The sequence below is a fragment of the Orcinus orca genome, chromosome X, assembly GCF_937001465.1.
Source record: "Orcinus orca chromosome X, mOrcOrc1.1, whole genome shotgun sequence".
NCBI classification, from domain to species: Eukaryota; Metazoa; Chordata; class Mammalia; order Artiodactyla; family Delphinidae; genus Orcinus; species Orcinus orca.
In genome coordinates, this window is record NC_064580.1 from 37,495,542 (window position 1) to 37,510,082 (window position 14,541).

General features: G+C 46.6%; 1 protein-coding gene across 2 annotated transcripts in view; it reads left to right on the forward strand.

Annotated features, from left to right (window-relative positions):
* Positions 1-14,541, forward strand: part of NYX (nyctalopin) — a 72,314-nt gene that overhangs the window by 39,856 nt on the left and 17,917 nt on the right. The window contains exons 2-3 of one of the 2 annotated variants that reach the window (XM_004281363.3): positions 8,159-8,625; positions 14,355-14,432. In XM_004281363.3, the coding sequence (XP_004281411.1) occupies positions 14,411-14,432 (22 nt within the window). In that variant the 5' untranslated portion in view covers positions 8,159-8,625; positions 14,355-14,410. The remainder of the gene's footprint in view (positions 1-8,158; positions 8,626-14,354; positions 14,433-14,541) is intronic. The other variant, XR_007474840.1, reaches the window with a different exon arrangement.

Here is a 14,541-nt window from a genome sequence, read left to right on the forward strand (position 1 = left end):
CTTTGTGGTCCAATATAGAATCATAGTTTTTCGTATGTTTGCGAATGGTATGATTTATGTACATTTGAGAAAAGACCATATGAACCTGTCCCATCTTTAGTTTCCCCACATGTCTGTTAAACTCATATTGTTTATGGAATTGTCTTCTAGCATGGATTACAGAGGCCCTGGAACGTAGTGAACACCCCACCAAGATTTTTACTGAATGAATTATTCAATCATATAGTATTTTCCAATATATTCTTTGTCTATTACTTCCTGAAATGGAATGTTGAGGGTTCCAATTAAAATAATATTTGTTTTTTATTTCTTCTTGCCTTTTTGTCCTTTTTTGTCCATTTTCTTTCCCTGACTTTGTTGCAATGGTTTCTGTAACACATACCTTCGGTATTTTTCAATTTTCATAATTTAATGTACATTTGGCCATTATGTAATGACCTTACTTATTGTACTGCCTTTTGCTATTACATCTGCTTTATCTGCTACCAAAACAGTAATCCCAGCTTTTCTTCTGTTCGCATAAGAATATCCTCTTACACCGGGGCTCTGTTGATTTTTTTTGGTTTGTGTGTCTCCTGTAAGCAACAAATTGTTAGATTTTGCTCTTTTAACAGTCAATGAACTGCCTTTTTTTTTTAACTGCCTTTTTTTTTGTTTGTTTGTTTGTTTGTTTGTTTTTCTTTCTTAGTGGTACGCGGGCCTCTCACTGTTGTGGCCTCTCCCGTTGCGGAGCACAGGCTCCGGACGCGCAGGCTCAGCGGCCATGGCTCACGGGCCCAGCCGCTCTGCGGCAGGTGGGATCTTCCCGGACCGGGGCACGAACCCGTGTCCCCTGCATCGGCAGGCAGACTCTCAATCACTGCGCCACCAGGGAAGCCCTAACTGCCTTTTTTAAGAGCAGAGTTCAGCCTCTTTACATTTGATGCTTTAATTGGTGAAATTTTACCATATCCCATTTCCTTTTAAATTTATTTAAATTTTCATTTGTTCTCTCCCTTTCGATTTATGGATTTTATGTGAGGTTCTTTCAACTTTTTGTTTCCTTTTGAATTCTATTAGAAGGTAACCTTAACTAATCTGTTTTTCTAAAGTTTTTGATTTATCAGGCTTTTACACAACTGTTTACTTCTAGTATTTACTTCTATTATTACCCTGGGATGCTTTGAATTCTCATGTAGGAATGTTAAAAGTCTAGTCTTAAAAACTTTATTCTCAGGCTTCCCTGTTGGCTCAGTGGTTAAGAATGTGCCTGCTAATGCAGGGGGCACGGGGTTCGAGCCCTGATCTGGGAAGATCCCACATGCCACGGAGCAACTAAGCCTGTGCGCCACAACTACTGAGCCTGCGCTCTAGAGCCTGTGCTCTGCAACAAGAGAAGCCACCGCAATGAGAAGCCTGCGCACCGCAACGAAGAGTAGCCTGCGCACCGCAACGAAGAGTAGCCCCCGCTCGCCCGCAACTAGAGAAAGCCTGCGTGCAGCAACGAAGACCTAAAGCAGCAAAACAATAAATATCAATAAATAAATTAAAAAAAACCTTTATTCTCTGCCCTCCTACCCTCAACCATCTATGGTTGTGAGATATTCTTATTAAAATTCAGGGAATTCCTTGGCGGTCCAGTGGTGAGGACTCTGTGCTTTCACTGCCGAGGACTCGGGTTCAATCCCTGGTTGGGAACTAAGATCCCGCAAGCCGAGTGTCATGGCAAAAAAAAAAAAAAAAGAAAAAAAAAAGAAATCACTCTGTACCAATTATTTCCCAAAATATTTACAGATTTGGGACTTCCCTGGCGGTCCAGTGGTTAAGAGTCTGCACTTCCACTTGCAGAGGGCACGGGTTTGATCCCTGGTCAGGGAACTAAGATCCCGTATGCACAGTGTGGCAAAAAAAGAGAAAAAAAAGAAAAAAAAATAAGATTTATTTTACTTTTTCTCGTCAAACTGGTCCTTTGGTGATATTAGAATGTACTAATTTATATATATATATATATATATATATACACACATATATATGTATATACATATATAACTGAATCACTGTACACCTCTCTCTCTCTCTCTCTATATATATATATATGTGTGTGTGTATGTGTACTTTGCTGTACATCTGAAACTAACACAACATTGTAAATCAACTATACTTCAATTAAAAAATAATTTGTAGCAGTTAAAGAAAATGTACTAATCTCTCATTTGCTTCTTGCTGATTGCAGACCTCCATCGTCTCTAAATTTTATTTTTGTGTTAAACCAGATCCTCAAAGAGCTATGTACCTGTGCCCCATCTTGTAGGCATTTGTAGCATGATGTTTATGGAAATGTGCTTTGACATATGTTGAAGACTGTAATGAGAAGTAGCCCTATTTAACTATTTATTGTGGAGATGGTTTTGAAAGCTTGTTTTGTTTGTTTGTTTGTTTAGATATCTCAATGCCTATATGTGTGTGTGTACCTATGTATATATGTGAGCCTGAGGAGAATATTTTCCTTAGTAACAGTGGCATTGTGTAAATTCATCGTATTCTATCTGTGATGGGGCTGTTGGCTCAAGTATTCTATCTGTGATGGGGCTGTTGGCAGTTGTGTTAAATTTGAAAGTCAGCTCTAAAAACAGTATGTAACCTTATATCATGAATTTTAGGCATTAACCTTAGCTTCATCTTATTTTTTCCTTCCTGTCCAATTTCTTCACTTTGGTTAGAAAAAATTGGGGGAGAAAAATTCTTATTATAGAGCCAATTTATTTTATTTTATATTTTGTGTTGTGTGCTACTAGAATCCCTTTTGGAATGAGATAAGTTTCAAAGAAAAACAAATAATAATATTCTTATTTGTATGTTCCAAGTCTGCTCAATGGATATTTCCCAAAAGATTGGCTGAGCACCTCCAAATTTGTGGCTCATCAACTGTGGACACACACCCATTAGAATTATGTGAGGCCGTAGCTTTGCTTGATAATCCACTTAAGTGAAGAATACTCTTCAATCTTTATGATAATCTTTAGTGTGGAGTTCTGTTGTTTCCACAAAGATCTTACATCCAAGGAAACCACAAGAGATCTCATTTCTGATATGATATTCACAAAATGACCTTAGAGATGGCCTTGGGGATTTATATGATGAAGGATTTTCATGTCCAATTTAACATTCAACTTAATGTTTGAAAAATAACAATGCCTTTCTGCACTTTCACCCACTTTGGTGGCTCAAGTTAACTAGAGATTCCCATGAGACCATCTTTACTAGAAATCCAATCCTTGTAGTTGAGTCTCTGCCAATAGTATTGGGTCAATTACGCATTTTGCTTCCTTGTTATGGATAAAGATGTAGTAGGAGAAATATTTATTAGTTTAAGAGTGGGGGGTAGCACTGTTTGTTGCTTATCATGTAGCCAATCCACCATCTACATTGCTAACAGAAGCCTGATTTTGTTTGGGCAACCATGTGCTTAGCTTCAGGGGACAAGGAGTCTTGAGTTTAGCTTATCATAGCCCTCTTGTTCCCCATCTCAAGAGACTTCCTTTCCTGTCTTCCTCTGCAGTTAAGAGTAGCCATGTGACCCATCAAGGCCAATAAGGTTGGAGGAGAAGTCTGCTGGGGGCTTTCTGGAAAAAACTTACTCTTGGTTAGAAACAGAGAGATGGGGAGAAGGTGGTGGTTTCCCTAGGTACACCTCCCTGCTTGCTTCCTTTGAATGTGTGTGAAGTTAATGTCTGGAGCTGTGGCTGCCATCTTGCAACAAGCCTGAAGGTGAGAAGCCAACATGCAATGGTGGGGGGAATGGAAGGTAGGAAAGCACCAGGTCTTCGGTGGTGTTACCTGCCGAACCAACCCTGAGCCCACCTACCTCAGATCTCTAATTAAGTAAACAATAAATGTCTTAAGGTTTTAAGATAGTGGTTCTCAAAGTGTATGCTGGGGATCCCTGAGACCCTTTAAGAGGTCCCACGAGAACAAAATTTATAATAGTGTAACTGAGCAGGACCCTATAAGGCCTTCCTGGGACAGGACCACCCCTCCCCCATGTCCTCCACCTGTCTCTTGTTTGTAGAAAACCTTTAGCCTCCTAGGCCTTCCCTGAGTTCCAAAGAATATATTTAATATATTTAATCAGAGAAGTGAGAAAATGCAGAAACAAAGGAAAACAGTCAAACAAGACAAAATAATAGTTTGGCCATTAAACAAAGTCAGGACCTTTAGTTCCTCCTCAAGGGCTATAGATAATCTTCGGAGCCAAATCCTTTGAGCTCTTTTGCAGACACTGAAGCCCCCACCAGGTGGAAGAAGTTAACTGTCTGCTGCCCACAGGCACGCAGACCCCAGACCAGCTGGAACCAGAAGGTTGATGTTGACTCCTGATTACCTCACCCCCAACCAATCAGAAGAATGTCCACCAGCTGATCACATACCCAGCAACACTCTCCCTCACCCTGTCTTTAAAAACCTTCCCCTGAAAGCCATCAGGAGTTCGGGCCTTTTGAGCATTAGGTGCCTGGACTCCTTGCTTGGGGCCCTGCAGTACACGCTGCATTTCCCTTCACCACGACCCAGTGTCAGTAGATTGGCTTTACTGCGCCGGTGAGGCGAGCCGGACCCAAGTTTGGTTCAGTAACAACAGTATTAAGATGTTATTAGCCCTTTTCACCCTCATTCTCTCATGAGCATACAGTGGGGTTTTCCAGAGGCTCCATGTTGTTTAATATCACAACAGATTGAAGGCAGAAGCTGCTAGAAAATCCAGCTGTCTTCTATTAAGTCAGACATGAAAGATTTGCAAAAATGTAACACAGTGTCATTCTCACTCATTTTTTTGTTTTGTTTTGGAGAATAGTTATTTTTCATAAAAATGTATTATTTATGTTGACATGCAATGGGCTTATTACTGTTATTTTTAAATGAATACAACTTTATTTTTTTTGGCCACACCATGTGGGATCTTAGTTCCCTGACCAGGGCTGTCCCCTGCATTGGGAGCGTGGGAGTCTTAACCACTGGACCGCCAGGGAAGTCCAAATGAATACAAATTTTAAAAGTTTCTCGGTTAACTGGGAAATACAGTATTAACTTCTAATACAGTAAATATTGATAGATATAACCCATATAAACAAAGGCTTTTGGGGATCCTCAATAATTTTGAATGAAGAGTGTAAAGGAGTCCTGAAAGCCAAAAAAGTTTGAGAGCTTCTGACCAAAGGCGTTATTAGGTGGATTTTTCTGTTAACTGCTGCAGAAATTGTACATTTCTGAAAAGCATTCCTGAATGACTTGGAACAGAATTCTTCTTGGGTGAGAACTGTCTTTGTTTAGAAAAGCAAACTAATGGGCCATTGTGGTTTTAGAAAGATAGCAGGGCTGGGGCCACCTGGGAATGAGACAGAGAGGAAGCCAGACTGCTCAGCATAAGAAAAGAATGAGAATCTGGGGTGAGTTTGCTCCGGAGAGGAACAAAGGAGAGGGAAAGGGTCCTCGGTGGGGAAAGGGGAGTGGAGCGAGGGGTAGATGAATGGCTGAGGCTACCTACATTATGTCTTAAACTCTCCAAGTCCTCTGTCTGCTACACATTCACGACAGCCTTGGTGAGTGGCGTTTTGGGGAGATCAAGGACAAGGGGCTTTATTACATGTTAGGGTTGACAGGGAGTGGAGAGAAAACGAGGTGAAGTGTGGGTGATAGAATTCTGAGCAAACCCCGGAAATCAGAACCGGAAGTCACTAGGTAAAATGTATCCTTCACCACCCCACTATCCCATGATTCCCTGTAGATATTGGAAAAGGACACAGGGTTTCCCATCACAGGGGAATTTGAGAACAGTATATTAGAATTTCAAAGAGCTGCATCACTGTAGCTGGTGTCTGCATTAGCAAAGCGCTTGTCAGCTGTTTCCCAGAGGGTTTGGCATTTAACAGCTGAAAAGCTGCCCTCATCCCTTTCTAGGTGCCAGGAGACAGGACTCTTGTAACTCCTCCCCTCCTGGTGAAGACTTAAAAAGCAGGTACAGGTCTCTGGAGATCTTTTTGGATGTAGTCAAGTTGATTTTTCCAAACATGCAATCTCAGCATTTGATTTTATTACTGCTGCCCTCTGGGTTTTGGCAGGCTTACCTAAAAGTTGGCTACTTTTAAATGTTCATTTACTCTGTTTACAAAGAAAAAGGTTTCTCTTGCCAGCATGCTTTCGCTCAGATTTGGGGACTCTGTACTTATTTAATATGTTTTAAAAGTCTAATGAGGAGTTAGTGAGCATTTGGAAACTTTGCAGCTTTCAGGATGAAAGCAGCCATCTGTGGTTATGACATCATCTCTGTTAATTACCCCTTTGCAAAAATCTGCCTGAATGGAGAAGAGGTGGGTGTGTCTATGTGGGTATTTAACGTGATGATTAAAATATATTAATGATAGTTTTCACTTCTCAAGCACCCTACATCTTAGGATATTCTTTAAAAGTGCTTCCACAGGCTTTAATTAGCCCTTATAACTCTACTAGGAAGAAGTAAAACAGCTCCATTTTACAAAAGAGGAAAGTGAAACACAAAGAAGGGTCCTGTTTGGAGGTAGAATAAAGCTGCCTCCTCACAGCTCAGCACTGAGCTCAATCTTTCTCCTCTGCTTGACCAAGAACTGACATCACAAGCTTTAAATGAGAAGCACAAATTGGTTCCCATCTTGACACGCTAGACACCTGAGCCAAAACAGAACACTTTAGGGTTCATGAGAAATTATTACTTATTATAAGCCACTTCCTAAAGTTATCTAAACAAACAAAAAACAAGAAAACCAAAACAAATCAAAGGGACTATACAGCTCAGAAGTTCTGATTCTCAGTTTCCTCTGTAGTTTAACCATTTTGAGTTCTGGGTTATGTATGAAAATGTTCTAGATCAGAAAAGGAAAGCACGATTGCCAATTATTCCACTTTTTATAGGTTGTTTTCATTTTCAATGAAGGAAATATAGGAAAGTTGATAGGAATGCATGGAAGGAAATGCAGAGAAAAATATAAAATTTTCTTCCCACCAAATATATTTAGCTATGTATCTGAAAGGGGCCAAATGAGGAGCATACTTTTAAAAAGCTATTATGAAAAACTTTCAAACACACACAAAAGTAGAGGCACCCCCATGTATTCATCACCCAGTTTCCACATTTATCAACTTTCTGCTATTTTTGTTTCAATTCTCCCTGCCCCTTGTTTTGTGGGAGTATTTCAAAGCAAATCCCAGATATCATATTTCACCATAATTACTTCTGTATTTTTCCTAATGCATAGAATTTAAAAAATAGAACCATAATACCATTATCACACCCAACAGAAAACCAATTCTTTAATATTATCTAATAATCAATCTGTATTTAGTTTCTACTGATGGTTTCAAAATTGTCTGAAAATTGCATTGAATACTATCTCTCTTTTTTTTTTGGCCGTGCCACGTGGCTTAGCAGGATCTCAGTTCCCCCACCAGGGATTGAACCCAGGCCAAGGCAGTGAAAGACCGGAATCCTAACCATTAAGCCACCAGGGAACTCCCAGTGACTCCCTCTTTAGTCTCTTTTACTTAACAGGTCTTCCTTCTTCCCCTTCGTCCCCCATTCCATTCATTTGTTGGGAAAACTGGATCATTTGCCCTGTAGAACTTTCCACAGTGTGTATTTAGCTTATTGTATCTTTGGAGTCTTTTAACATATTTCTCCATCCTTCACATTTCTTTAAATGGTAGCTAGATCTGGAGGCTTGATTAGCTTCAGGTTCTTTTTTTTTTTTTTTTTTTTCCCCTGCCGCAAACACTTCAATGGTAGTGCTCTGTGCTTTCTATTATGTCAGATCAAGAGGTACCTAATGTCTGGTTGTGCCACCTGGGGGGTATGTTTAAGAACGATCCGTAGGATGCATGATTTCATTGCAATACAGTGATTTCCTCATTCTATCACTTCTGCATTTATTATGTGTGATTCTTTTATAAAGAAAAACTTTCCCTTATCAGCTAGTGTATTTGGTTACCCTGAAATACAACCCATAAAGGAAAGGCAAGATAAATGTTTGATTCTTTCCCTGTAGTTATCACCTTTCAGAATAACACCCTAGTAACCTCAAAAGTCTACTGAGGAGTTTTTCAAATATCATTATAAACTCATGGATTTAACAAAGATATTTATTTCATTTTACAGTCAATATTCTTATTGGTCCATCTTTGGCCAGTGGAACCACTCAACGTTCCTTCTACTCAAATATCTTTGATGGCTTATCTTCTGAAATAATAAGACGTTCCAGGATCACGTTGTACTTTGCCTGCCCCAGACCTGGAAACAGACTTTTCTTCAAGGAGCTCTGGTTCCTTTTACTTGGAAATGAAGACACCTACTTTTGATGCATTGTAAAGAGCGATGATTTCAAAAGAGACTCCAAGGAGGTGTACCTTTGGGCAATGGGCAGCGTTTGTTGAGTGATACGCCAGGAAGGGACCCTGAGCCAGCTCTTCATTTACAGATGAGCAAACAGAGTTATCAGCCACAATCGGAGCTACGTGGCCGGGTCAGGAGGGCAAGGCTCTGGGACACCTTCCCCAGGGTGTGACCTTTGACAAGTCAGGCCCTCGCCCTGGCATCCCTTCCAGCCGGATATTCTGCGGCTCCAGGTACGTGACTAACGTTTCAGGCACAGATGCACCCTGGGACTTTCCCGGGCCTCCGTCCCGCCCCGCCGAGCTGGTGAGAGTGGCCCGCGAAGGAGGGGCCGGGCGGGGGTTGAGGGCTGGGAGCCGCCCTGGCCCGGCTCCGGAGCCTCAGCGCCCTCTGGCGGCCGCGCCTGGTGGGGTGGGGCTTGGCGGGGGTGGGGCTTAGCGCCCAGCGGCTCCGCCTCTTCGCCCCCGGAGGGGTTGGGGCTGGGCCGGCGGATGCGGGCAGGAGCTGTAGAGGCTTCACAGGGACGTGACCTCAAGGGGAAAGAAACCACTGTGTCACGAGTAGTTGCTAACCGGGGTTAGCGAGCTGAACTAGTTCTCCGAAGCCCGGGGAGGGAGGGATGGAAGGAGGGGCTGGGCCGAAATGTCCAGACCGCTGACTCGCTGCCTACTTGCCCCTCCATTAGCGCTGTGGTGCGTCCTGCGCCCCGGGGAGGATGCAAGGGGGTGCGAGCCCGCACCCCGACTGTGTCTGGGCCTGCAGTTGGGGCGACGTCACTTCACGGGGAGTCCGCGGAATGAAGGCACAGTTTTCTCTGCCCCTCCCTTCCCCTCCCCCCAATTCCAGAAATGAGGCCCCTGAGCCCAGGCAGATCTAACCAGACCCGTCGGAGCTGGTTTTCTATTGGAAGGTTGGAAGTGAAAGGAAGTAGGATGGTTTGCTCATAGAGAACAAAGGAGTTAGATGCTGTAGCCACAGAATGGGTTCAGCCAAGGTAGTTTAGGGGTGCCTGGCAAGAAGGGGAGTGACTCCCCTCCCCTTCCCCCTTTCCCCTTCTACTGCCGGCAGCGGGAGTGGCCACGGGGATGCGGAGAGATTGTGTCCCTGTCTTACTAGGGTCTCGGAATAACCCAGGGACTGGGAGACAGGAGGACTGGGTCCTAGCTTCACTTCCACTCAACTGTCACCCTGGGGAGCTGGTCACTTAACCTTTGTGGGCCTCAGTTTCCCGACTTGAAGAATGATGGTCTGGACTAGATTATGGAATAGTTTCAAGTACTGTAAGGCATGGGAAGTGAGGGTATCTGTCCTGAGACCACCGAGTAAGTCAGAGAAGAAGGTGGCGCTGGGGGCCAAGGCTGTCATGTGCCCCAGTCCTCCTTCCATAGTCCCCCCCCAACCTCTGCCCACCAATTCTCACGTGGGCTTCGTTAGCAAACATTTGTGCACTACTGCCTGAATGCCAAACATAGGCTCAGCCCTGATGTTTGTGGGACCTGGGACAAGAGTACACACAGAGGACCACATACCATATGTCTAAATATTTAAAAGTTATAAATCAGGCCAACAAACTCTTAAGTAAAATGTGTTCTACCCTTCTACCTTGACACATATACCTCCATGAATAACAATCTGGAAGGCCAGGTTCAAGTTTGGAATTCTTGTATTCCCCAGCGTTCTGAGCAGGAATGTGGTGGCACAGAGAGTGGCCCCAGCTCAAGGGCTGTGGCGTGGCTTCCCTCTTCCCTGCCTGCGTCCATCCCACACCACAAGGGCCCTTTCCCACACACGTCCTCAAGTGCAAACAGATGCCCTTTAAGGGGCCACTTCTCCAGTGTGCACAGTGGTGGTACAGTCTACCCTTGGAGGATGGACTAAGAAAAGCGGGTTCAGAATCTGTTGGGCAGGGAGTCCTGAGGTGCGGTGGCCCAATTCCTGGAAATCTCCGCCCCTTCCCCCCAATAGTTGGAATAATCCTCCCACTTATTGGCCTATGAAATTACCCAGCCCATAAAAACGAACCACCCCATATTTCAAGGCTCTCTCGCCTTCTGAGATGGCCCACGCTCTATCTGTGGAGCGTGTTACTGTCTAAATAAATCCACTTTTTACCTATCACTTCGTCTCCGAATTCTTTCGGTGACAAAGAAAGAATCTCGAATTCGCCAGGAACAGTCCCAGGTACCCAGAATCCGGTGGACATCTCCTTGGCACTTTGACTGCTCGTCCTCCATCTTGCCCAGTCTGAGGGTGGTACCTGCCAGGCGTTATGGGGGTGCAGACTTGGACCAAGCACAGCCCTGGACCATCTAGACACTCCAAAGGGCAGGGCTGATGCCTGTGGGCGAGGAGGGAGGATGCCAAGAGGGGCTCATTTCTTAGAGGAGGTAGTACTTGGGCTAAGCCTGCGGGAAGGTTGGGGTTTCAGCAGGTGGAAAAGTGGGGAAAGAAAGGAGCAAAGGCCTTGAGGATCAGCCATCCAGAGTCGGAATGTCTGTGAATTGTGACCATGGTGTAGAAAGGCTGGAGGCAAATCTGTGTCCTCGGAATATCGCCGTACCACGTAGGGTGCAGCCGCCAGCTGTGCAGCCCCTGAGGGGCAGCCCCACCCATCAGAGCAGGATGAGACCCTGCAGCCCATCCCAGGGCAACTCTGCATAGGGCAAGAGTCCCGACACCCCTCCCCGCACCATGCCTCCTTGGTAATCAGCATTTCCTTACCAATTCCAAGTTGGGGAAGCTTAGCTACTCCCCCAGCCGCCCTGATTTGCTGTAAGAGATGAGCCTGGAAAGAAGTTTTCTTTAGGAATTGGTGCGTTGGCCTCATTTTGCCTGCCAGCCAGAGGCTGCTGGAGAAGGAACGACCCCTCATCTCCTCTGGAGCAGCCTCTACCAAGGGCGGGAGTTGGTGGATAAGTGCCCCAGCTCCCTGCCCTGCAGGAGAGAGAATTCTGAGACGTGTGCTCTGTCTCGAAGAGCTTGCCAAGGGATTAGGCTCCGCTTGGTCACAGCACCAACTTGTTTGATAACACCATTGATTTCTACCTTCCTCGCTCTCCTGCTGGTGCTTCCGCAATTGCTTCACAAATCAAGTACTTCCATTCGTATCATTGTCCCAGGACCTGCCTCTGGGGGAATCTGAACTAAGCATAAGTACATTTCATGTTGCAGCTGGGCCGGGGCTTCGTCATCAGTAAATAAAAGCGTGGAATGACGCGATCGCTGACTTCCTTCCCAGGCTCTGCTGGAGTTTACCTCATCCTCCTGCCTCGTATCAAATGGAAACAGGGCACTTTGCTTTGTTTAACTCGGTGCCAGGCTGAACATGCCCTCGAGCGCTGGCCCTGCGGAATGGTCATGTTTCCCTGTGGTGTGTGTGTACATGTGTGCCAGCAGGAGTCGGGAGCAGAGGAATGCAAAGAATCTGGTTTAGTATCCAAATCCTTCCTGAGGGTGCCCATCGGAGGCCGCCGAAGTCTGAACCCCTGAACCCGAGGAGGAATTTTGTCTTTTCCTATCATTAGAGGCCCCGTGCTGAGTCCCTGCTTGCTGCCTCCAAACCAGTGCAGCAGGAATTACAAAGAAACACTAGGGGTCCCTCCCTCCCCGCCCCCCACACTGCTGATGGAAGCTTTTCTAGAAGGCCACCTGCAAAGGCAAAGCCTGGCGTCCTGGGCTGCCTCTCTATCACGGGCTCACTTAGCTTACCCCTCCTCCCTTTTCCTGCCCATCTAATCAGCCACCAGCTACATGGAGACAGAGAGCCAGCACTGGTGCTAACTGCCCCGGCAGCCCCCGAGTGGCTGGGGGCCTGCTGTCTTGCTCTCTGGATAACAGGGTCCAGTCTGAAGTTTCTCCTTGGGGGCATGACAGTCAATTGCACTTCCTGTGACAACCCCTCCCTCCTTGCTTTTTTTCCCCTTGGGAACTAGGTTTTGATGACGAGGCTGCTTGTTCCCCAGTTGCTGTCAGTGTGACTAGCTGGCCCAGTGAATGGGCCCTTCGTCTTTCCCCCGACAGGCTTCTCATTGCTGCTTACTTCCCACTCGGGAGAAATGTCTGATTTCGCAGGCGGAGGCGGTCTTCCTGAGGGAGAGCCTTGGTTTAGAGCCCCAGGCCCACTAGCCTGCAGAAGACTGAAGGCAAGGTGGACCCAGTAAGCACAGCCCAGGGTTGTAGGTGCCGACAGGCTGCTCTCACAGCCACGTTTCAGTCTGTGGCCTGCTGCAGAGGCTTCATGGGGCCAAGGTTTGGAATGAAGGCTGCAAGGCTGCCCCCAACACGAGCGGTCACAAGGGTAGAGAGCTGCCTACCGTTCTCACCTGGGCAGGGCGAGCCCACCCCTGGGGACTTCATTTGGGGGGCTCCCTTCGCCCACATCCGCACCCCATCCCCAGGATGGCTTCCTTCCCAGCAGAGGTTATGACAAGTTCAGCCGTATTTTGGCTTTCAAGACCCAAATGGAAGAAAACAAAAATTCCCCAGGGCACAGCAGCCTCAGATGCTTAGCTTCACACCCCGAGACCTCTTTGTGGGATGGGACTCCTGGCCCATCAGCACCGGCACACTGAGGCCGTGACAGCCAGGATGTAGCAGGTTGCCATGGATACCTGGGAGCTTGCTCAAGCAGAGCTGAGGGCCAGACCCTACAGCCAGGCCCGGTGGATCTGCTGGGCCCAGAAGAATGTGAGGGCAGCCGAACTGCTGCCACCACCTTGAGCAGACCCCCTTCATCACTCCCCTAAACCAGGGCTTTCCACTTCAGGGAGCATAGGAGTCTTGTTAAAATGCAGATGCTGATTCCAGGGGTCTCGGGTTGGGGTAGGGGTGCTGAGACATCCCCATTCCTAACCAGCTCCCAGATGCTGCTGCTGGTCTGAGGCCACACTCTGAGTCCTGATGGGTTTGAGAAATCTCAGCCAGCTTCTGAAAATGGCCCACGGACCTGCTGCCTTACGGGGTGGCAAGCATGGCCTTGACCCCAAAGCCGGGACTCTGAGCCTCGCGATAGTGAAAAGCCATCTCCAGTCTGTTTTTGGATCATCCGCCTTCAACCACTCCACAGAGAAAGGAAAGCGGCAGCCTGCATTTCGGGAAAACATCATCATTTTAAGCTGTTCTGTCCCTTCCCCACCTCTCCGAGTGATATGACATGTCCTTGTTGAAAATGCAGATAATGCTATTTGGCAGGAAGCCAATTTCTGGCTGCAAATTGCTTGGGGCTGGGGTCAGGGCAGGAGGCGGGGTCTGCGGAAGGTTTAAGGAGAGAAAGGGGCCAGGCAGATGGAGAAGCTGAGGCCTGGGGATAAAGCTGATTGGTGTGTCAGCAAAATCTGTCACTGGCTTTGGTGATTCGAAAGGCAGACACGTTCTCTCATCTCTGTTAATCCTCATCTGATACAGGATTTTCCTGCCATTAAATCTGGAGAAAGAAAAATAGGCACACTCAAACCTGCATAAGCAACTATTTCTCCTCTGCCCCGGCTCACCGTCCTCCCTGCCCCCACTTTCCTTCTCTGTCGAATCATTTTTAGCATCTGTGGCTGCTTGACTTGGGAGATGGATGGGCTGGGGGAGCCGAAGGGCACCTTGGAGGAGGAGCGCTATCAGGCAGAGCCCCAGGATGGTAAGCAACATTTGGGGACTATTCACTAATGCTTCTCTGCAGAGGTTTCCTCTCTGTCCATTTCCTTGCTGGGTTGTCAGTGAGTCCGTGTGAGTTGCTGCTGACGAAGGGTTTCCAAACACATCCAAGCTGTCAGTTTGGGGGGAGCATCTGATTGGCTGTTGTCACTGGTTTTTCTTAACCCAGCACCAAGGTGATGGGGAGAAATGCGTGCAGAGAAGAAGGGGGAAAGGCAGGGCATTCAGGAGGAAGTGGAGGTATAGAGAGGGGCCTGAGTGACCTGGTTGTCAAGGGACCCCTCCTGGGCACCCGGTGACCTGTGCTCTCTCCCCTTAGGTAGGGATTCCACAGCTGGGTGGTTTTAAGCCACCAGGTGCGTGAAAAGCTGCGGGATGCTGTTCCTGCTGCTGCATGGTGAGTTCCGAGGCCCCCTCCTTCCGTCCCCTAGCAGACACCTGCCAGTGGGTGTGGGGGTTGGGAAGTCAGTAGAAGATGCTAGAACATGCGTGGAAACCACAGGGCT